At 42.1% G+C, this 24,332-nt stretch overlaps 1 protein-coding gene across 1 annotated transcript in view; it reads left to right on the top strand.

Annotated features, from left to right (window-relative positions):
- pcdh10a (protocadherin 10a) overlaps positions 1-7,858 on the top strand; it is a 59,737-nt gene extending 51,879 nt beyond the window's left edge. The window contains exon 5 of the mRNA XM_072495569.1: positions 6,166-7,858. Within this exon, the coding sequence (XP_072351670.1) occupies positions 6,166-6,185 (20 nt within the window). The 3' untranslated portion in view covers positions 6,186-7,858. The remainder of the gene's footprint in view (positions 1-6,165) is intronic.
- Positions 7,859-24,332: the final 16,474 nt, after the last annotated feature.

Here is a 24,332-nt window from a genome sequence, read left to right as displayed (position 1 = left end):
AAGAACTATCAAGGAACAGTTGATCACCTCGCACTGGCATAGGTGGAATGATCTGAGTGGTTTCTTCTGTATTGTGCTTTCGATGATCCTAAATAGCCTGATCATCTTTCTTCATGGAGGCCTATCTTTGTGATTTTGTGGAAACAATGTTGTCCCTGTGCTCTCTTTTCTCACTCTAGTTTTCAGTGTTACAATATATATCGTTTCCTGTTTCTCTTTTCTTATCGACCATTTCTCTTTCGCATTATTTTGCTCTTTCCAGTCTCTTCTCAGTCTCCAGCACCTAAAGTATTTTCCCATTTCTCACTTCCCTTGCTGAACTGAATTAGACGGTGCATTCAGCAATAAAAATAGATTGACTCCATTCTGCATGATTGATTTCAAACTTTGGTTGCGCTCCATTTTTCAGATTTAAAAGAGGCACCATCTGTGTCAAAAAAAAGTCAGGAAAACCCTTTTCCATTGTGTACCAGAACACAGTGTAATTATGTAACAATGTCAAAAGATTTCATAGCTTCACTTGCTTATAATCCCATTAGGGCAAATATTACACCTCTTCTTCCCTAAACACCAGGAGGTTTTGTGAATGAAGAATCCCTTTAGGATTATTTTTTTTCTTTTTTGCTTGGATACCCCCATGTAACGTTTCATTCTGTAATTAAGAGGTTGATAGGTAACTTGGCTATTTCCCTATTGGTATTTCCCGCGACTATTGAATGAGATTTGGAACTCCTGACATAGAGAATGATGCTTAAACCCATAACGCACCTCTCTATTGTGCAACAAGCAGATACACAAACTTTGCAATTTCACAGCTCATTATAGCGGGGCCTGAACAAACAACTTCCTGGTTGACAGTATGGTACCCTAACCATTAAAGTTCCATCTCTTTTGCTCCCTCACTGACCTCCTGGAGATAATATTAATTTAATTGGGGGGAAAAGCTGACAGAGAGCCTGCCCGTTTTACACAAAGTCAATGAAAAGTAAAATTAGGGCAGGATGTGAAACAGACAGTTGATATATTGCTGACAGTTTCCATTGGCCAGGTTAGGATCAAATTAACTTGACTCTTTCTCTTCCTTCTTTTTCTCCCTTTTCCCCTTTTTACTCTTCCTCTCTCCTTCCCATTCATCTTTAGTATCATCTTTTCGAGAATGCTAACAATAACAACAATGTATTCATACAGCATCTTTAACTTAATAAAAAGTCCTAAGGGACCTCAGAGGAGCATTATCACACAAAATCTGATGCCAAGTCACATTTGGAGATATTAGACAATATGATCAAAAGCTTGTTCAAAAGGCACATTTGAAGAGTTTGAAAGGTGGAAGAGGAGGTAGCAAGGCAGAGAGATTTACAAAACGAAATCCAGAACTTAGGGTCTAGGTAGCCCTATGTAAGTGAAGATGTCTACTATATCATACAATAATAATAATCTTTATTGTCACAAGTAGGCTGACAGTAACACTGCAATGAAGTTACTGTGAAAAGTCCCTAGTCACCACATTCCGGCGCCTGTCAGGGTACACAGAGGGAGAATTCAGAATGTCCAAATTGCCTAACAGAAAGTCTTTCAGGACTTGTGGGAGGAAACCGGAGCACCCAGAGGAAATCCACGCAGACGCGGGGAGAATGTGCAGATTCCGCACAGAGAGTGACCCAAGCCGGGAATCGAACCTGGTCGAACCTGGGATCCTGGCGCTGTGAAGCCACAGTGCTAACCACTGTGCTACTGTGCTGCTCCAGTCAGTCTCATTCCAACCATTTTGCTTTCTAAATTAATATGTTCTCCACCATGTTTATTCACATCATAATTTGGAGAGGGAGAAATGTGTCTTTTTTCAAGTAGTCGTCTGTACTACCTTGAACTGGATCCTACAAACAGCGAGGGTTGACTTTGGGCTGCATTTAACTTGCCTCCATTGGATGTGTTTCCAGCAGGGGGCATGTAAAATAATGCAGAAGCTCGTTCCATCAACTTCCCACTCACCCACAGAATACAGAGCACCAAAATCGGCAGCCCTCCCACTGTATCCAAATAGGTAATCAAGGGCTAATTGGCCTTGTTAGCTAGGGAACTATCCAGGGAATTGACCCTGATAATATATTGCCCATCCCATAAAACATTTGACATGGGAAGCCGGGCAGGAGTGGGTGGCTCCATTTTATGAATAATCGCTTCAAAGAGCAGGACGGAAGGGCAGGTTTAATCTTCGGGTGTTGCCCCTTGTGGATCAGGTGGATCAGGTGGTGCACCCCCCAATAAAGAAAATATCAAAACCCTTCCCTTTCTTCCTAACTCCCAGAGCCTTAAACCCAATGCCCCCATTCCCTTGGCCCTTCTCTGGACAGCCAAAACCCTCCCTACCGAAGACCCTGTAATTACTGGTTCAGTACCTTGTTGTAGTCCCAGCAGTGGTCACTAATGCCCCCTTGACACTACCAGGTCTGATGGAGCTGCCGAGCAATTGGATAGACTGGCATCTCCAGGGGGTGGGACCTTCTCCCCAGTGACAAGTAGAGGTCCCACTTGGCCTTTGTCTTGCCTGGCCATAATGCATTATGGCTGTAGGATGGTCCATGGTGCAGCACGGAGTAACTTTATTTTCAGTGGGGAGTGGGGGCATCGGCGGGGCGGGAGGGGGGGGGGGGGGGATTAATCAATCATTTATTAACAAATAAACCTGTGTATACAGTTGACCCCTGATAAGCATAAAAATACACTTTGCCAAGAAATTATACTGTTTGGAAGAGCACCTCTATAAACTGTCAATGAAAATAGCTGATCAGCAAATTTGGACTAAAAGCCCAATTAATCAGTCATTCCAATAAGCCATTTGAAAGCAAAACAGTAAACACGGAACAAAAACATATATTTTGCAGAGAAGTAATTATTTCTGTGAAATATATTGATGACTCCGGATGAAAATTACTGCTTGCCTGGCAATACTTAATAATAATAGAAAGAGTATAATATGCTAACGGTCCCAATTTTGATCTTGACTATGTACAGAGGCAGCTCATCTCATCTGAGGGATGCTACAATTTGTTCTAACAGCCCAGGTTAGGAAGATAAACTGGGTTGGGGTTGGGGCGGGGGGGGGGGGGCGTCCCACTTCTGATCACTATTTGGTTGCTACTGTCAGAAATGAATGTGTGAGGACACCCTGTGAGGAATCCCTTGAGGTTCAATTAACTTTTATGGTCACTGTCAATATTTTAAACATGAGTGACGACTGCCAAAGCCCTGGAGGATGTCTCAATGAAAGGACTTATTTAGACTGCATTCAAGAGAACATCAGAAGGTCAGGCTAGTTTGAGTGCACACCCGTAAAGGAACATTTTGAATTCGCCACTCTTTAATTCAAGTGAAGAAAAATTATGCAGATTCCTTCAGAAACCTGGGTGGCCATTTTGATTCTGTGCAATGGTGTAACACGCTTGTTAATGACTGGAAACCCATTCTCCATCTCCCAATTATTATTACCAATGATATCAATGAAAATAATAATTGAGAGAAATGTAAATGACTTTGTATGGTTGTGTAGAATGGATTATAATGCATTGCTAACCCACTTTCTCTCAATTATTGTTGATAGCAGTTAGCAATGCATTATCATCCATTTTGCACAACCATACAAAGTCAAGCCCTATCCCCACACTCTGATGCATCCCATTTCACAATATTTCCTATGCCCTGAAGTACATGTAAATTTTCTTTCCCTTCAGAGAGGAAAGGAAAAGATTGGTGAGAAAAAAATATTTTAATTTGTTAGAGCCGTGATCTACCAGCCGCTTTGTGCCTGAATGCTGGCACAACATGACACGGCCGGTAGATCCGGGATCTACCCGGATCGCCACGCCTCGCGAGAACTAACATGATCTCACGAGGTGTCGCAATCTGATTCCAGTCCATTGTGGGTGGGATTACTATCTGGAAAACTGCATATTAGAGCAAGACAGGTAGTCTCACTCTAATATGCACTCACCACTTGATCTACCAAGGCCCTGGGATTTAACCCCTTTGCCTCAAAGACTTCAGATGAGCTCTGTTCAATGTCGATCCCCACAAATGGGGACCAGATGGAATGGCACTAGGGGGATTGGAGGCCCCCAGGTGGTTGCCCTCTGGGCATGGTGGCACCGTGGCACTGCTGGTGCCACCTGGGCACTGCCATCCTGGCACCCTAGCACTGCCACCTGGGTGCCAATGTGGCACTGCCAGGATGCCAGGTTGGCATTTTGCCTGTGCTGGGGATTAGACCTGGGGCTGCCCTGCCCTTGTGAGGTGAGGCGCGGAGGGGCCTGAAGACCCCCTGGTAGGTGAGCTGGGGGTTGAGAGATCGGGACGTCATTTAAAAATGGCCTCCTGTTCTTCCTGCACTGCGGAGTTCTGGCGAGCGGAGCTCCTCAGTGCAGGAAACAGGACTAAGTGCATTCCCCACTGAGGCCCTGGATTGCAACAATTTGGTTAGATCGCGCTCTAGATTTAATGGGGGTGCTTTTGTTCATTGGAATTCTATATCTTAGGAGTCAATGGGGAATGATTTGGCACATTGGGATGAATATACTTGTATAAATCCTCAGGTTTATGTCTTAGTGAATGCGTCAAATATTCGGCATGCATCAAGAATATTCAAAATCTCCATCTGTGTGTGTGTCTGGCAGTTTTGTATTTTATAATCTTGCTGCTCCGAAGCAAATCTGAATGTAATGAGATCAGAATACCATGATAAATGAAACTTTATTGTGCCCTTTAAGGATGATTTTCTTTCCCCAACATTGAGCAAAATAGAATCCTCATCATTTGTGATGTTTTTAAAGATCATGTAATGGGACTGAAAAAAAGCAACAAATGTTGTTCAGATCAATTCATCTTCATTTCAACATGGAAAACTGAAGTTATTCATCAAAACAACCACATTATTAAAAGGTGTCCTGTAACCCGATACTGAAAGGAAAATAAGTGAATTTCAAAATGCATTTGATGTAACCTGGATGTTTATGCTGAAGTAAATTCCCTTCATGGATTCACCAAGCATATCACAGAATGTTTCCCTGCTCAGATTGTTACTAACCAATTTTATGTTTGCCTGCAACGTATCGCGTTTGCATTTTAATGAGAAAGTATGGCAAAAAGTGTTCTGCTGACACAGTGCCTATCATTATATGTCACAGCACAGATCCCCAAATTTATTCACTGCCTAGATATGAATTCTCGAGTCCGAGGCCAGATATTTTGGGAGGTGCTTCCTTCCAGAGAAGGACACTTGGAGGACAAGTCAATCCTCATTACGTTTGTACCTCTTTGTAGCCAGTTCAAAATAGTTGTGAGCAAAGGCCAAAGAGCAGGTTGCATGTCCTCTCAATAGAGAACTATTAGGTAGTGCAGTGGAATGATGAGAACAACAATGTTAATACTTAGACAGTTTCTCTTGTGAAAGCAAACATCTGTATGCTTAATTAGATTCGATGGTCAATGCCAGGATATATACAGTGGTGAACTAAGACAAGGTCTAAGAGGAAGGTTTTGGAGACTTTTAAAGTTATGGAGGTGCAGTACGGCAGTAACGTGACTGAAATATGGGCCTCCAATGATGGAGTGGTGTACAGGTGTTCATTTGGCAGAATATTACAGCCCCTCCCATTGTTCGGATCTTCTGGTGTCAGCAAAGTCAATGGACTTTGGAATGGCTCGCTACATTTTCCGACGACTCCCACGATGGGGCTCTAAAGTTCTACACATCAGGTGTTGCTGGAACACAGGTTATGATCAGGACATGTGTCTGAATAGGGTGCAGGAAGGTCATTGAGGAATTTCAGTATAAGGATCTTGAAGTTCATTCACTCAGGCGCATGCAGCTTGGCAAGCAAGAGAACAATGGGTATGTGGAGAAGACCTGGGCTGCTGAATTCAATGTTAGGGGAAGTTTGAGCAGCATTGTAAGGAAGAGGTTCACAAAGAATGTTGTAGACACTGAGAAGGCGAAGGCATAAAATGAAATTGCCGCAGTGACAGAGGGGAAAGATTCAGCCATTAAAATGTTACATAAAGTTGGTTATTATTAAAGAGTGATATACACTTTGGCAGTGACAGAATTGATACGTTGCTATTTCCCAGCTGTAAGGCTAACTTATTGCTTCTGTCTGTTTCTCTCCACAGCACGGAAGAGAATTTGCTAGTCCCTTCTGCTGTTGCAGCATGATTTTGCACAAGCCAACGACGTTAAAGAAACAAAATCAACTTTCGAGTCCGTCATCCTGGCCATCGTGTTGTGCATAACACAGTCGATTCCTGTAATATTGGGGACAGTCGTGCTAATTATGGAATCGAATGCTCTCAGCAGGTCTGAGAATGATGCGATTTGGAGACTTTCTTTGGAAGTGACTGGTCTGGTCACTTCCAAGACCTGTGTGTGCCTGTTTACAGCACTCAAAAAACTTTTACTGAGCTCCCCAGCTCTTTCTTTAATCACCGACCGCCACAGATCGGCACCAAAAGAAGCCAACTGTACAGAAACCAATCAGATGTGCATTAAAGATGCAATATCACTGTTTTAGATGTGACTGTTTTTTCTATTTTTTTGTGATGGAGTGTTCCCAAATTGCGACAAGTTTTCAAACTGTGACTGTGTCCTTCACGCACACTACTAGTGACGAGCCGCAGACCCACAATTATCAGAGCTCCTCGGTTCAACAACGTTCGGTAGTTTATACACAGTGTTACTTGCAAACATGTTTACTGTACTCTTTCGAAAATTCTAAATAAAAAGAAATGTACTCCTTTTTTTTTCTGAAGTGATGGTATCCAGTAAGGGGGATGATTTAGCAAAACGCAATATCAATAATCCCAAGTGTCTATTTATCTAATAGCCTCTTCTTTCGTTTCCACGACTGATTAAAACCACACCAAAAGAGAAATTGAGAAAGTTGATCTATGATAACACTTGAAGTCAAAAGTAAATTTTCACATTTATTAGGTTTGGCTCCCTCCGAGAAGACAAACATTTCAGCTATTTCTTGGGTATTTTCTCATGTTGAGTAATTGATCTGGATCCCAAGAGGAACCAGCAATTCCACTGGTAGACAGCAGAAAAGATTGTTTTCCTTTATCTCATTCATATAATCTATAGATTCCTCTCTTGTGATGTCCTTTTCCCTATCACTTGGGCAGATGTTTTTTTTTAGGAATAAAGTTACTCCCATCAAACCCACTTATATGTAAATATGATATATGTTTCTAGCAATTCCTGGTATGATTGAAGTAAAAGTTAGTGAGAAGTGGGAATGTATTTAATGGCCATATATGTTGATATGTTCTCTTGGATATCCAGCAGTCTACAGAGCAAGGCTCCCATGGTTAATCAGACCATTTGAATCCCAAGAGCGTATCTCATCTTTGAGTGAAGATCCTAATCTTCGTCAGCTCTTTTATATTACACAGGATCACTCGTTCTTTTGATTTGTGGTTAGATAAACTATTTAAACCAACCCTTATTTTAAGCTACCAAATTTAACTTTTTTAGATTAAAAGAAGAAAACAGCAGATTAAGGTGAAAAATTGGGGAAACTTGACTTTTTTAAAAATAAGATATTATGAACAAATGGATGTTGTATTTTTCTCACATTGTTGAAGCAGTTTATTGTCAATAAAAACTGTAATACATTATTATTCTATCCACACTGTAGTAGTTTATACGTGCTTAAATTAGTCAGCAAAACTTTGAAACATGGAATAAATATAAAATGCTACACAGCAATCATTTGGGTTAATTCAACAAGCAGTACAGAATAATGATGCAATTGTTTACAATCATGGATTTAAAGTGCTATTCATTAAAAGTTCCGTGAACGCCTTTTATGTCTCTGTAATAATGTTAGTCTAATGCTGGAGTAATTGTGTTAAGTGCAGTTTGGTGTTGAAATGACTATCAATGCTTTTGTAACTCAGAATTGGTGCCAACTGTCAACTTCCTCCGTTGGCTGAAGTCCATGGCAGCAGCAACCTGATATTCCAGGAACTGACATCAGTATATATTCGTGAAAATGCGGTCCATGAAAATGCCATTGGGTTATGACTTCCTCTGAAGAGCTAGCAAGTTCCTGGTCCTAGATGTTTACACTCTCACCTCACGGACTTATAAAGGAGTCCTAGACACTGAGATAAATGAATTCTCAAAGGGTGTAAAAAGGGGAGAGTGAGCCAAGAAGGTCACTTTCCTAAGTCAGCAACACTACATACCTGTATATGAATTAGGACCAGGTGTAGGTCACTCAACCCTCTGAGCCTGCTCCACCATTCAAGAAGATCACGGCTCATCTAATTTTAATTTCAACTTCACATTCCTGCCAACTTCCAATAACCTTTCACCCCCTTGTTTATCCATAAACCACCTACTTATGCCTTAAATATATTCAAGCATCCTGCCTCAACCAAATTTTGAGGAAGAGAATACCAAAGTTTCATGATCCTCTGAGAGAAAATGTCTTCCTCATCTGTCTTTCATGGGCAACCCCTTAATTTTAAACAGTGGTCTCTAGTTTTAGATTATCTCACAACAGGAAATATCCTCTCATGTCAAGACCCCTCAGGTTATTACATGTTCCACTCACATGACCTCTTACTCTTCTAAACTCCATTGAATACAATCCTAGCCTTTCCTCAGAAGACAACTCGCCCAACTCCAGGTTAATCTAGTAAACCTTCCCTGAACTGCTTCCAATGCATCTCTCCTTTTGGTCTCACCAATGCCCTGTATAACTGAAGCATAGCCTCCCTACTCTTGTATTCAATTCCTCTTACAATAAAAAAAAGGTTCTGTTAACTTCGCTAATTACTTTCTGCACCGGCATACTAACCACATGATGTGTAAATATGCCTTAAGCATTATTATATTGGAGTGACTGTTGAGGGTTGTATGATTTTAGAATGGTTATTAAGACTGGGTAATTTTGGAGTGACTCCACTCACGTGTGTTAATAGTGGTGTCAGGAATTGTACAATGCAATGATCTCGTTAAGGATTGGGTGAAGTGTCATTGGATGATGTTGCCATGCCTTTATTTAGGGCTATATAATCTAGGAATGATTGTGTTAAAGATTGAATGATTTGGAGTGAATGCGTAAAGAACTATTTGATCTTGGGGTGACTGTGGTACCATATGCTGCCGGAAGGGTTGTATTATATGTTGTATTAAATTGAAGGATTATATGTAGTTAGAGCACTTATTAAAGATTGTGATAATGGGGGCTTAATTTTCAATGTGGATTTGGGACCTCATCACCTGAATGAATTCTGTTTTCAGGCCCCGTGACTGAGCTGTGTCACACTTGCGAAGTGATTTTCAAACGGAAAGAGACTAATTGACCAGGAGGCCAGCTCAATGCCTAATTAGAGACACCAAATCGCTCAAAAAAGTTGGGAGCTACCTATCTGGCACCAGCAGGAAAGGCAGGTGGCAGCCATGTGCGGGCTGCTGTTGCCTTGCTGATAAGATGAGCAGTTCCCAAAAGTGGAACGCAATTGCAAATGGTTGTAGTCAAGATAGGTTGGAGCAGTATTTGTGCTGGCTCCCACTGGACCCACTGATTAAACTTTAAAAATTGTGCCAAGCAGTTCTCATGTATCATGCAGCTAACCCAAAATCGGTGCACTGGTGTGTGCAAAACTGTTCTGACTTGCCCGGAAAATCAAATCAAATCTTATTCCTTTGATGACAAGCCTTTTAACAAGCTCCTAAAGGAGCTGAAGGGGTCAGTAATTGGAGGCAAGTGCCTTTGCTGCTCCCCTCCCTGCATCCCCAGCAGCCTATTTAAAATTCAAGACTGTCAGATGTATTGGGACCCCAACATGAACTCCAGGACCATGATTTTCAAAGGTCTCCTATATTGGGTCCTGACTCTCTGACCCTTTGAAAATCCTAGCCAGGGTGACTCGGGTTAGAAACTATGTGATATTGGAAGCTTTCTGCTTATTTTCTCCACTTCTTTCACCTTTTCATCGTTCATAGTTTTAGTTTAACACTGTTGCATTTTTGAGCATTTACCTTTATGTTACTCTCAGCAACAATGAAAGCGACTATTTCCTTTCTGGAACTTTACCTTAAACTACAGTTTTTAATGTTGCAAGATCGAAATTGATATGAATCAAGTCTTGTATTTGAGAGATTTATATTTGACAATTAAACAAAAAGGCCTTGAGTTTTGATGTGATTTCACAAGTATTATCAGAGCAATTTGACTAAATTCAACCCAACTAGCGCAGAAAATAATTCCAAATGATATCCAATGCAAATTGGGTTTTTGCAATCTTTTGAACGGGTTTAAAAGGGATAATGCTGCAATCTGTTCCTGCCCATTTAACAGCACTAGTTATATTTATATTTGCATCAGATTTTCCTTTAAATATTAATTGCATCTGAATAACGGATGCCATTATTAAGGTGCAGATAGGCCAGCAACCTTTAGCAAGAATTATCCTGTGAATTGCAAATTTACACAAGTCTCTGGCTAATTTGCACTGCTTCACTGTTAGCTTTGTGGAAATGGATCCCATTCTGAACTACCCTGTAATTTTCATGAAGTTGTTGCATTTTCACACTAATTGCCTATTAAATTCAGCATGGAAACTTAGAAGAGTATAAATGTGGAGTCAAATGACAAGGGGGTTATCTAGCCCAACTCTTTGTCCCTCTTCCGTGGCTGTATTTGTGGCGAGGTGCCCTTGGAGAGGGAACATGCGGTGTCTCTCAGCATGATCGAAGCCTTTCATGTTTGGTGGGCACTACAGGCATTGAGGTGCTTGATTGACCTCTTTGATGACAGTTTGATTTAATGTTTCAAGTTTCCTTTGTGATTTGTTTTAATTTGATGCAGTATGCTACTAAAGGGCTGCTTTTTAAATTTGTCCCTCAGTTTATTTAATCTAGATTAATTGGGTGTTAGTTTTTGATAAAATGATATAATTGTAGAGTTGGACAATCAAGGGGGCAATCCAGCATGGCACTATGGCCTTCCAGGGCTATGTTCGCGGCAGGTATCCTTGGAGAAGGAGCACACAGTGTCCGCCGGCACGATCGAGGGCTACCATGCTCTGTGGCACCGCGGGGGCTGGGCTGTTTTATTGACCACCTTAATCACATTTTTTGATGTTTTAAGTTTCCTTTGAGAATTTCTTTACTGTAATGCAATATCCCTTTAAGGGGCTTCCCTTTTAATTTGTCCTTCAATTTGTTGATTTTGTTTAGTTTGTTACCCAAAAATACTCAAAGTGTCGAGTCTCATTTCTTAAGGTTGTGAGGGATTTTTTGGAAATTTTACAACTGAAGATTTTTACATTTTTTGCTGAATTTTTCCATCTGTAAACTCTGCAACCTTGAATTTGACCCCTCCCTGTGCAGCTGGATCTTTGACTTCCTCACCAACAGACCACAATCTGTCAGGATAGGTAAAAACACCTCCACAACAGTCCTCAACACCGCAAGGATGTGTGCTCAGTCCTCTACTGTACTGCCTGTACACACATGATTGTGCGGCAAGATTCAACTCCAATTCAATCTATAAGTTTGCAGATGATACGACTGTGGTGGGTGGTATCTTAAACAACGACGAATCAGACTACAGGAGGGAGATAGATCACTTGGTTGCATGGTGTACCGAAAACAACCTCTCTCTAAATGCTGGATAGGCTAAGGAAATGATCATCAACTTCAGGAAGCATAGCACAACAGCACCCCCCCCCCCCCCCATCTACATCAATGGCTCCGAAGTACAGATGGTCGATAGCTTTAAGTTTCTGGGGGTCACCATCACCAACTGTCCTCGTCCACTCACGTTGATGCAACAGTCAAGAAAGCGCAACAACGTATCTACTTCCTACAGAAGCTCAAAAAATTTGTCATGTCTTTATTGACTCTCACAAACTTCTACAGATGTGCCGTAGAGAGCATTCTATCAGGCTGTATCACAGCCTGGTATGGCAACTGCTCGGCCCAAGATCGCAAGCAACTGCAGTGTGGTGAACTCAGCCCAACGCATCACACAAGCTTGCCATTCTCCCACTGATTCTGTCTACACCTCCCGCTGCCTCAGAAAGGCAGACAGCATTGTCAGAGACCCCTCATACCCAGGCTTTGCTCTCTTCCAGACAATTCCATCAGGCAGAAGATATAGAAGTCTGAAGATCTGCACATCCAGACATAGGAACAGCTTCTTCCTCACCAGTTACGAGACTCCTCAACGACTCTCCCTTGGACTGATCTGTTCCCTGTAAGAAAGCTATTCACGACACCCTATGCTGCTCTTGTTTAGCCTTGTTCCGTACGGTAACCAATCACTATTTGTTGATGCATGACTGCCAATGTACTCTGTCCATTATTCTTTTGTCTACTATGTACGTACTGTGAAAGTTCCCTTGGCCGCAGAAAAATACTTTTCACTGTACTTCAGTACATGTGACAATAAATATCAATCAATCAATCAATGTACCTTTTTGCTCTTTTTTAATCAATCGTTATTTCCCTGTCGTTATTTTTTCTCTCTCAACCCAATTTTACATTGAATTCACCCACTCTAATTCGCCCTCCTTCATGTGAGTATATAAACACGATAGGCATTATTTAATATGTATCAAATTGAGAATAATGTTTGGTTCTGGATTTGGAAAACCATCTTGAAAATTAGGTCACATTAGCTTCAAAGTGAATCATGGGCAGAGAGAGATAAGCATCATCATTTTGGTCATGCACAATTTGTTATTTTCCTTGTGTATCCCAGAAAGCACCAACGTCTTTCTCAAAACACTCCCTAAGTTGCATGTAGCCTGGGCCTGCCAGATTGATTGATTGCTGAGTGAATGTTTGCTATTACAGTAAAAATTACCTTGTGCACTGCTTAACGGTGACCTACAAGATTGAGTGGTCTATTTTGATTGTGTTCACTCAGTTATTAGGCCACCTAAAATGCCAAGCAAGGCTTTGGTCTTCCAGCTCCACACCCACTCTCCAGCAAGGCCTGAATTGTGTTTGCACCAGCACACAGCATATGTTCTTTCTGATGTATTGAATGAGTTTGGGGTGCCCAATTGTAAACCTTGTGCAGCCTTTCATTGCTTACATTTAAAATTTACAATTTTTGTTTGTGGTTTTGTTTGTTGTTTGCTTACTGACACTGCCTACTGTAAGATTCTTAGGCCTTGTCATAGTCATTTGGATCACATGGCAGGAAGGGTTGGGGATTTGCGATATTATGACACTGGCATGGAATTATAATAGAATCATCTGACAGTGACTGTGTTTTACTGAAATATAATCTTTTTCACTGTAGCATAATTCTTCTGTACATGTGTATAATGAAACGATTCAAATCCCAGTTTGCTCCTGGCAAGGTCAGTACTGGTTCAGTTTATTTTCTGATATGCACAAAAGTTTGATTTAGTCGCAATTTTATTTATCTCAGCATGGTGCACAAAATAGGATTCTGCTGTGAAACTACTGCATTTTCAAAGTGCAGGACTTAAAAGAGTAAAGCTAGTTTGTTTATACTTTTATAGGTTCCCTTATTTTATGAGAATAAGAGACCAACTTTTAAAAATATGTATAAATCCACGCACAAATGATGTTCATAAGTTGACATATGTCAAATGTGCACAGAAGCCTCATGGAAGTATTTATGGATTGCTTTTTAATCAGCAATCTCCGCAACAGGGCCCTGATTCAAGCCCTGATACACTTTCTTAGATTATCGTAATCAAAGTTGAGAGAAGATTGCGGTCCAGAACCTGGGATTTATCTACAGTCATTGATTGTCGCTGTTTCTTTCAGTTGTTAGTCATTTTTGTGCTGTGACCTTATTCTGAAAAGTGTCCTGTAATGTTTTGTTCCATTATTTCATTGATTCTCCTCCTGCTGGAAAAATATTTTTTTTTGGTACTGAACTGTTCGGTTTTGGTGGTTATTTGGCAATCAGCTTCAAGACAAAGGGTATATTGTGCTGAACACGCTCCCACTTTAGTCGCTGTCCTATTTTCTGCTCTCCTTTTCTGCAACTGAGAGAACAGCTTGAATTTGGGTTCTTTTCAGCATTTGTTCTAAGTATAAATTCATGGCCTAGATTTTGTAGTCAACGGACAAGGTACAGACCGCAAGGTACAGACCATACCCAACCAACTCGTGCTTGCAAAACTCAAAACACAATGTCCAACATTAGATGTGATTCAGTGGTTGGACAACATCTACTAAATAATCTTCAGTCAGCAAAAGATTACGCTGGCAACAATGTAAGATTGTCAATCAAGCTCGCAGTGTGGCACACATGTGTGTACTGGAAGCTACATATATTAATACACAGGCCCCTTTGCAGGCAGAAAGTAAACATACACACATTGTAGCTATTTCAGCTAAATATAATCAGTGATAGCCATTCTCTGGTTCATTCCTCAGGATAATGCCTTGATCAATCAGAGTCAAGCTGCTTGGTTTACATTTCCAAATAATGCTTGGTAGTTAATGGTGAGTCACCGTAACCATTGCATTTGCCATAGCAATGCCTCTACCAATCAGACCCCACTTGCCAACCAATCAGCACTCCCTTCTCATACATTATAAAAGTTGTTATTTCCCCTGCCATTCGTATTCTTGTAATTGTGACGAATACAAGACCAAAAGCTTTGACAAAATGTTAGTTTTCAGCAATACTGAAGATATATCATGGAGTTACCAGGCTGTCCACTCCATCCGTATGGCACTAAATCTTTCAAGCACAGATCCTCCTCAGGTAGAATCCAGTCCTTTTCTTGTAAGGATTTAGACAAACCTCTGCAGGCAGCAGCTTCCACACAAATTTCTGCCCATGCAACCTTCTACACAATAATGCACTTCTCAACTGACAATGATAGCATGGATCTACCAGAATCGTCTGACACGGTATGACTGATTCTGGGTATTCAATCACTTGGAAGTGAAGGAAACAGCAGCAGAAGTCCTAAATGTGCTTTCCGCTCCCTCAAAAATCCAGCTTGGCTTCCTGACTGCCTTCTCTCTCCAGCTGTCCCTTTTCTTCATTGTGTGTCACATAGGTCTCTGTATTTTAACTTCCTTCCAGGTCAAGAGTTACCAGGTCACACGGGCCTGTAGTTACTAACCAAAAATTATAATAGATCCCCTTTAAAATTGATACAAACGTTTACAAGTAATTTTTAAACATTTATAAAAACAATTACAGATTCCCAAATAGTTTACAGTAATTACAAATCTTCCTGACTGTTGTTGCTTCCAAGTCAAAGGCCGTCACAGCAAAGTAAGCACTGCTATCTTCAATAACCACACGTTGTAGCATTAGATTGTATGTGGACGTTCCTTTGTTCGTCGTTTCCAATTCCATATTGCCCCTTCAGCTTGGGCTTCAGTTTTGCTAATGATAAGTGCCAATTTATCAAAGGCCTTTTGATATTCATGTATAAAACATCAGTGGAGCTGCCCTCCTCAACCCCTTCTATTATTTCAGCAGAGTTCAATCAATTTAGTCAGGCAATATTTGTCTTTAATAAATCCATGTTGGCTTTCATTCATTAAGTGACAACTTTTTACCAGATTACATTCTCGAGTAGACTGCATGTTATAGTTACATTTAGTCCGCTCTTTAAGTTGACCCATTCTAAGTCATTTTGTTTTGCGTTTTAACCACAGGCCATAATTTGCAATTCCATCGCGTCACGACTTTAGAAGAGTTCAAAGCTTACCTATCTACTCTTGAAAACTTTGTTGAAACCTCCGCTGGCTGTAGCTGCTTAGGACCTGCAATGAAATAATTCTGGAAGGTCACAGTGCAGAGCAACACCAGTGAGCTCAGGGAGGCCACGTCCCCTTTTTACTGCACTGGCTGCCATAACATAGGTAATTTTAAAGGACCCAATGAAATTGACAGTCAGGGAGAACGCAAATGTCCAGGTTAGTGGATGGGGTTTAGCTTCTCGACGGGGTCGGATTGGGTTGGGGGGCATCACATCAGGGGAGACTAAGAATCGGTCCGCAGGTTGGGGATTTGGCGGAGTGTGGAGGTGGGTGGGGATTCCAGAGTGTGGGCGGGGTGTCCTATGCGGGGTTCGGACTGGGTGTTTGAAATTGGTACGCTGAAATGGGAAGTGGTTTTATTTCTTTGAACTCTTTCAGAGTAACTATTAATATAACACTGGCAGAACCATCCAAAGTTAGCAATTTAAACCGCTTTATCGGATGGTTCCCTTGACAGTGAAATTATCCAGGGAAAGTTAGCACTTCTGGACAATTGCCAGGTGAAATCTTACCTGGAATAGAGAGCGATTCCCCATTGCATCACTGGGGTAGCCCTCAAATCTGATGCTGGGGAGCTAGAGAGTTACGGGCTCTAGACTCAATGGCTACATGGGAACGTGATAACGCGACTACAAAAGAGGTTTTGTGGCAAATCCTCTGGAGCGTGTGCAGAGAGCAAGTGTTGAAGTGGCTGCTAAGCAAGTGAATAAACTTCTCCTTGTTGAAAGTCCTTGCTGTCAGTGATTCAGGAACCCACAATATTTACAAGGTGTCAGAAGTTGGAAGTGTGGCACAAGGACTTCGCCCCACCGAACCACTCATCTTTGATGAAAATATTGCAGATAGTTGAGAAATCTTTGAGATGGAGTGGAGTGGAGTATTTTCTGCAGTGGTGCATTGTCTGACAAGCAGAAAAAGGTACAGATTTGTACTCTATTAAGTTTAGTGACCCCTGAGGCCGTCAAAAAATTCAAGATGTTTGCTTTTCAGATGGAGGAGGAAAAAGAGGACCCTGAAAAACATCCCCCCAAATCCCCCAAAAGTTTGAGACTTAGGTTTGAAAAGAAACATAATCCAGATAGACATGCGTTCAATTTGAGAATATCTGTCTTTTGGTTTAAAAAAAAAATCATAGTTCCACACAGACATGCATTCAATTCAACAAACCAAAGAACAGCTAAATTAATACAATACAATACACAACCGTTAAAATATTGGAACTCTCACTGACAAATTAATCAGGGATCAAATAGTTTGTGTAATTCATACTGATTTAGTCCGCAACCAGCTGCTGCGAGAGAAAGAATGCTAAATACAACCATTAGTATCTGTACGTTAAACAAACAATCAGAAAAAAGCAGAGATTTTACGCAGGAAACAGAAGTATTCACAGTACAGGGGCGTCCTGCTCCAACTGCAGTGCCTAGCATCCTCCAAACAAAACAGTTTGTTTTACATGTAGTAAAAGATGTAACAAATCTGGGAAATTGAATCACTTTGCTAAGTACTGCTGATCGAAGCCACTGCAGCCCTGTGCCACCAGCAACATGGCAGCAGGTCAGTTCTCCAGGGTTAGGAGTGTCAGTAAGGTAAATGAATTGAAGCTCAGCCAAAGCAGCGAAGCTACAAAGCCTCCAACAACACTTTATTGCGTCACAGAAAAGGATGAGATCTTTACCACCCTCAGTATAATTGGCAGTAAGGCAAAACTGAAGATAAAGATTGTCAGTGGAACAAATTGCAACATATTATCCAGCCAACTGTTATGGGTACTAGCCCCGTATGCAGCACCAGGCCCCAGCACCCAGGTGGACCACGTGACTCATGGCGGATGAACCATCTACACTGAAGATGTGGCCATTCTGTACTGCACACAGGGCAATTTCAAGTTTCATATCGTTAAGCAGAATGTAAGGCCACTACTAGGTCTTCTAGACAGCATTACATGAGGCTCATTCAACTTGGTCTAGGCATGTGTGCTTTACAACACCAAGTCCGAGAGATGACCGCATACAAAAACCTCTTCAATCGTAATATCATTGATAAGCTGCCAGTTATATATCACATAAGACTAGATGATTCGGTACCACCAACAGTCTGTGCTGCGAGAAGAGTATCAGTAACCATGAAGCATTTTTTCTAAAACGCCATTTTTCTAAAACGCCACACGCCGGTGTGGCGACATAGTTTCCAAAACGGCGAATCCAGCCCAGTATATTTGCCTTTATTGCAAAGAGGAGTAAGCATAAAAGGGTGAAGAAGTTTTGTTGCAATTATAAAGGGCTTTGGTAAAATCAAACCTGGAGTACTGAGCAGTGTTTTTGTCTCTTACCTCTGGATGTACTTGCTGCTGAATGGGTGCAGCAAAGATTCACTAGATTGATTACTGGAGTGGGAAGGTACTCGTATAAGGAGAGCTTGAGTAGAATGGGCCGATATATTTTGGAGTTCAGTAAATTACAAATTGATTTCATTAAAATGTATAAACGTTTTAGAGAGCTACGCATGGTAGATGTGGAGATCTATTTCCCTTTATTGAATGTCTAGAACTAGGGTATAATTTTACAATCTCCTGCCAGCAGGTTTGAAAGGTCTGATAGAATGCCGCACAAGGCTTGCACACTACCTACTGACCCCCAACCTGTCCTCATTTTACAGAAGGCGGTGGAGGCATGCCTGTCCACCCTAGAATCTATGGAGGCCCTTGTGTGCCCAATTAATGGACTACTTAAGTACCTAATCCTGCCCCATTGCTAATTTATTCATGGCTAGGGCAGGGTCATGTGGGTAGCCTGGCACGTTTTACTGGGCATGCTGGTGGGAGCGGAACCACTTTAAGCAGTTTTCTGTGCCCATCGCAGACACTACTTCCCCTTTCCCCCACACATGAATATACCCCCTCTTTAAACATCTCTCAACCTATCAAACCTAGCCCCCATACCCCCTTATCCCACCTTACAGAGGCCTACCAGTCAGGCACTACCATTACCTCAGGACTGAACAGCCTCCATTTATTCCTTTTCTTCTGAAACCACCTGTAGTTCCAGTAGTGGCCTCTGCTTGAACCTGGCACTGCTGGGCCCATAGAAATGCCGAGCATTAATTAATGTTCAGCCATGATCTTATTGTAATGTGGACCAGACTCGGGGGTGGGCGCTGAGGGGGAGGGGGGGTTATACATCCTATTCCCACGCAAATATCTTGTGTTCTTTTGCAGTTGATTCATCTTCCACAGCTGTTTTCATCATCTCCAGCACATCCCCCTCTCCCTCTCAGCATCAGAAGGGACCATTCCCACTGTGACATTTTGCTCCACTCTTCCATTAGCCACAAGACTTGCACTTCTACCTCAGCACCTTTCCATGCAAGTACAAGGGCTGCAAACGTCCTCTTTATTCTTCTCCGTTACTAACATCCAATGCCTGGACACTTAATAAATACACCGCAATTTAGGCAGCATCTGTGGAGAGAAAAAACGAGTTAAAAGTTGGAATTCTACTGTCATAACACTGCACCCGCCTCTGGGACCAAATGGTTCCGGCCTTGCATGGGTGAACGGGGGATAGTGTCACTGATAGCAGTGGCATATAAGGAAGGCTTGAGCAGGACCACTGCCCCATTCAGGATATCAGCCTTCCTCTCTGAGTTGCTGGCTGGCTCAGAGTCCTGGCAGTTTCACAGCCTCCGCTCCATGAAAACATATAGGGCACGCCGGGTGTTTCGCGGGAAAAACCCAACTTGGGCTTTGTGCTGGACGTGAAAACTCGCGCAAGTCACCCAACCCATGGATCACGCCCAAAACCAAATAGGCTCATTTAAACATGTGCCGCCCAGTTGAGGCCACATTCTCCCAGTGTCTGGGAGCCACTGGCCATACCCATGAGGTCTCACCTGGGTGCAAATTAGTACTGTTCTTCGCAAGGGATCAGGCATGATAGCCACTCCGGTGGTCTCGAAACCCATTGAAGCTCTCCAGGTGGTCAGGGACAGGGAAGGGCAGTATGCTGATACTCCACCTGACACCTGGTCCTCCTGGCAGTGCTAACCTGCCACTGCTAAAGTGCCCAGTTGGCACTGCCCAGGTATCAGGCTGGCAGTGCCAGGGTGCTTGTGTGGCAGGTTGGCACTGCCAAGGGTCGGGCCTGAGAGGCTTCATGCTCATGAAATGGGTGTGTGGGGGCGGGGTATGAACAGAGGTAGAGGTGAAGGGGGTATGAAGGAGGTCCCTAAAGGTTGGCAGAGGTGAACGGGGAGTTCTAAAAGGGGAGTGGCATGCCCAGAAATGGGTAGAACCTCAGTGACCCCATAACGGTTGACCATACTTGAGGAGGGGGTTAATACCCATGTCTGTGGGGGTTAGCATTGCCCATGGATGGGGGCTGTGAGGGACCCTCAAGCTCATTTCGAGATTGGGGCACTCTTTCAAAATGGCACCCTGATCTTTGAGGAACCAGTTTCAATGGCGAATTCAGCTCCGCACTGCTGAAAAAATTTCTAAGTGTGGGCTACACCGGGGAGAAACAACCCAAGGCCCAAAACAATGGGCCCGATGTAACTAAATGGGAACAAAGTCCCACAGCCAAGGGCTTTTAGCTGCATGTTTCCCAGCGCTTGCAGCTTCGAGAAACACATGGCTATAAAATGCAACTCGCATTTAATAAGGGGCCTCAACGGGGAACACGCGGCCGAGGCTGCACATAGCCCAGTCTTGACGGAACTCCTCAGTGTAATGAGAGATTGGGACACTATTTTTAAATGGCATTCTGATCTCCATGGCCCCCAAAGCGATCCCCAGCCACCCGCCAATACCTGTGCAGGGCACACCCCGGCCCGATCACGCCCACGCAAAAAGTGGCAGCTTGGCACCTTGGCAGTGCCAACCTGGCACCCTGGCAGTGCCCCTGCGTGGATGTTGGGGGATATGGGGGCTGTGAGTGCCAGGAAACACGCGGCTAAATGCATTCGCCATGGGACTTTGTTCCCATTGGTTGAATCGAGCCCTTATTTTTTGGGTGAATCGCGTCCATAATGTTTCACAGAATTTAAACTGGAACTCTGAACTTCACAAAAATAATTATGCATGAGCAGGGCAATTGAGTTCTTAGAAACAGTGCAGAAGGTGGTCATTTGGCCCACGGAGTCTGCACCGACTCTTTTTTAAAATTCATTTACGGAGCGTCGCTGGTTAGGCCAGCATTTGTTGTCCAATCCAAGCTGAGAGTTGCGAAGATTCCAGAAAGAAATGCGCCATTGTGTAGAAGATTGCATGGTTGTAACGCTGTTTATACAGAAGCTGCTTTCTTGTGGGGAATCAGCTAAGTCCACAATGGGAAGGATCTGGAATTCTTTCCTGAGGAAGGTCCAAGCTTGGAAGAACAGTGTGGTTGAACTTCGTGCTGTACAGGTGGAGCGAGCTATCTAAAAGGTTTGTGTGATCTCTCTGCATTATATCGGCTATTCCATGTTTAATTTATAGTGCATACATGTTAAAGTTAAGGATATACAGGTGGACTGTATTGATTCATTAAGTACCTTGAGCAAATAGAAAGTCTTCTGGCAACATAGTGATATTGCTGCTGGACTATTACTCCAGAAAGCACTGGACATGCTCTGGAGACCTGGGTTCCAATCCCACTGGATTGAATTTGAATCCTATGAACATCTATAAAATCTTCTGGAAGAATGACTGTTGGTTTGGGAGGAGATAGACATGTCTAATGTTGCATTCTATAAATAATTCTTAGTATTAAGTAATGGTTTCCTAGTTCACTGCTTGGCTTCTCAATAACAGTAACAACCGCGATCTGCCGTTTAATATACGTTGATTCTGATTCGGGTTAAAAGTTACAATAAGTGAAACCTTGTTGGGTAATTTCCTTGCTTGAGGTTGTTCGATGACTTTGATTTATGGAAATTCACGGGATCATCACAAAGTTTGTGGCTCTTGCATCACAGATCCAAAGGCTGTAAAAAATAATATACTGGAACTTTTCAGCATTTAAATAAACACAGTTTCTCTTTCTTTTGCTATATTTTATTGGGAAATGTACATGAGTACCTTGTTGAGGCTCAATCTTTGTTCAGAAGCGCACCAGACTCTCAGAGACTTGAAAAGTTGAGAAATGATGATTTGCAGACTGTAGCAGAGCAACATGGGGATTGGTACAAGGTCAGGCGCTAAGAGAGGGAAGGGTCTCTGAAGAATTGATTTGGCAGCTGTGCATCAAAGAAGAAAGGGCCCGTTCTGTTACCGATCAAATACAACTGGCCGGAATTGAAAAAGGCATATAACCGAGAAAGATTAATTTGGGAAGAGAAATATTGGCAAGCGTGGAAATAGATATTGAAAGAGAGAGATGAAAACATCTTAGTTTTGATTTGGCAAGGCATTTTTGCTTCACACCCACATTTAGTGATGTGTGTGGAGATGTGTTTCATGTCATTGTAGAAAATTGCCACAATCTGAAGTGACCAAAAGAACAGTGAAGTATGCTCCTACAAAGTGTTTTGATAGGGAAGGCTTTTTGGAGGTGTACTCCTCGCTTTCAGCCGAGTAGTCATGTCATTATAAAGAAGCAAAGACTCCTGCTGTACTCAACATGTACGCGTTGCTGCCAGAAGCCTACAGGCAGGAATTTAGAAATTTGAGACCGAGACCAGAATTTGCTAGGGAAAGGAAATGGCATTTGGTGAGTGGTGTAGGTTGGTGAAGCTGGGACAGAACTGTGGTAACCCTAGGGAGATGACGTTGGTGGAGGAAATCAAAATTAGTGTCCCTTTTGGGTTAAGATCTCAGCTGGAAGACCACAAAGTTTGTAAATTAAAGGAAGCTTTGGTAATAGCAGAGAATTATGAATTAACTCATTAGTCGATTAGTACCCTGCCCCACTTTGGAACCTTCCAGCCAAACTGGATGAGAGGGAGATAATTAATAAGAAGAGGTCATGCCCTGTGAGAATAGTGGAAATGGTAAAGACCTTCTCAGGTTAATAACAGACAAAGTCTGGAGAATACATTTGATTTGAGGGGACAGACATGTTTCTCTTGTCATAAGAAAGACATACAAAGGCTGAATGTTGGAAGTGGAAAAGCAGGTCTGTGGCATTAGTACAGTTGCATCGTGTTCTTTCAGATAATACTGTGCCGGTGGCTAAACAAGCTGGTAGGCTCTCCTGTGTTTACTGATGGAACAAATCAGAGTGCGGAAAGCTCGGGAAGTTTTCTGTTTCAGGATAAAGTACACTCATCAGTTGAGATAAAGGGGGATCAGCACATTCACCGATCGTGGCAGGTGATATGAAGCTCTCGTCAAAATGTTTGCGGAATAATGAAGTATTGATATGGGGTATTTATGAAAGCAGTTTACCCATTCCATTGTACAATGTTAACCTAAAATGTGTCTTTGTCATGGGTTTTGTTACTGAAGAGGCCATTCCTAATTAACCCATTGAAGGTATGGATTTCTTATTAGGAATTAACTTGGCATTACCATCTCGAAAGGTTTTGGGAAAGATTGCTAAGGTTGCTGAAAGTTGTACCAGAAATGTTGGATGAATTTAAAGAATGAATGACTTGTTATAAACCTATTGTTGCAATTGATGCTCTGACTAAAAATGTATCAAGAGTCAAAAACTCCATCTGCTAGTTTAGAAAGGACATTGGGGCATGGGGCTAAGGAGAAAATCTTCATGGTAGTTGGAGATGTTTCAAGCCACCCAAATTAAAAATGCTGAACACACATACGGAAGATGCGACAAAGCAGAGAGCCACAGTATTTAAAGCAAATGATGAAACTGGGAAACACCATGCTTTGGAGGAAAATAGAAAATCTGAGCCCAGTGTTAATAATACAAAGCTTCAGTAAAGAATATATGTTTCCTAAATGCACATTAAAAATCCAGAACAACTATGCAATCACTTGTGCTTGAATGGAATTAGACAGAGCTCAAGTTTGATGGGATATGGAGAAACAGGAAGAGATTAAGAGGAATTGAGAAATTCAAAAACGATGATCAAGCTTTCTTAGCCTAGCATTAAATAACCGCAGTGAAGATTGTAAAGTGGCTAAAGTGGACATTAGTCGACAGAAAAAATAACTTATTGCACAAATGGAAGAAGCATTCAAAATGTTTCTTTTGGAAAAGAATAATGAAGAGTCAGATTGTGGAAAAGAACTTAAAAGTTAAATGTGACCCTGAAGTGAAACAGGATGAAGTGAATTCAATTGTTCTTTGCAACAATTTGCATGTTTGGTTGGCATTAAAACAAAACATGCACACAGGGAAGAAAATAAGGATCAGGAGTTAGAATGAGCGATGCTCGATCAATGACTTCAAAAGTGAGATTTGATGACAATTGAAGGCTTTATTGGACTAGATGTTTCCCCCAGCAGTGCAGGTACAGAATGCAGCTGCTAGCGAGACACAGACTCTTATACTCCGCCTTATTGGGTGTAACCAGCAGGCAGGCTTCACCAATGATCTTCCTGTCTCAGGTACCTCCCACACCAATGATCTTATAGCCTCAACCTAGGTACCGTAAT

Source organism: Scyliorhinus torazame, chromosome 3 (assembly GCF_047496885.1).
Source record: "Scyliorhinus torazame isolate Kashiwa2021f chromosome 3, sScyTor2.1, whole genome shotgun sequence".
Classification (NCBI taxonomy): domain Eukaryota; kingdom Metazoa; phylum Chordata; class Chondrichthyes; order Carcharhiniformes; family Scyliorhinidae; genus Scyliorhinus; species Scyliorhinus torazame.
Note: the sequence above shows the minus strand (reverse complement) of the source record. Positions and strands in the feature narration are given on the sequence as shown.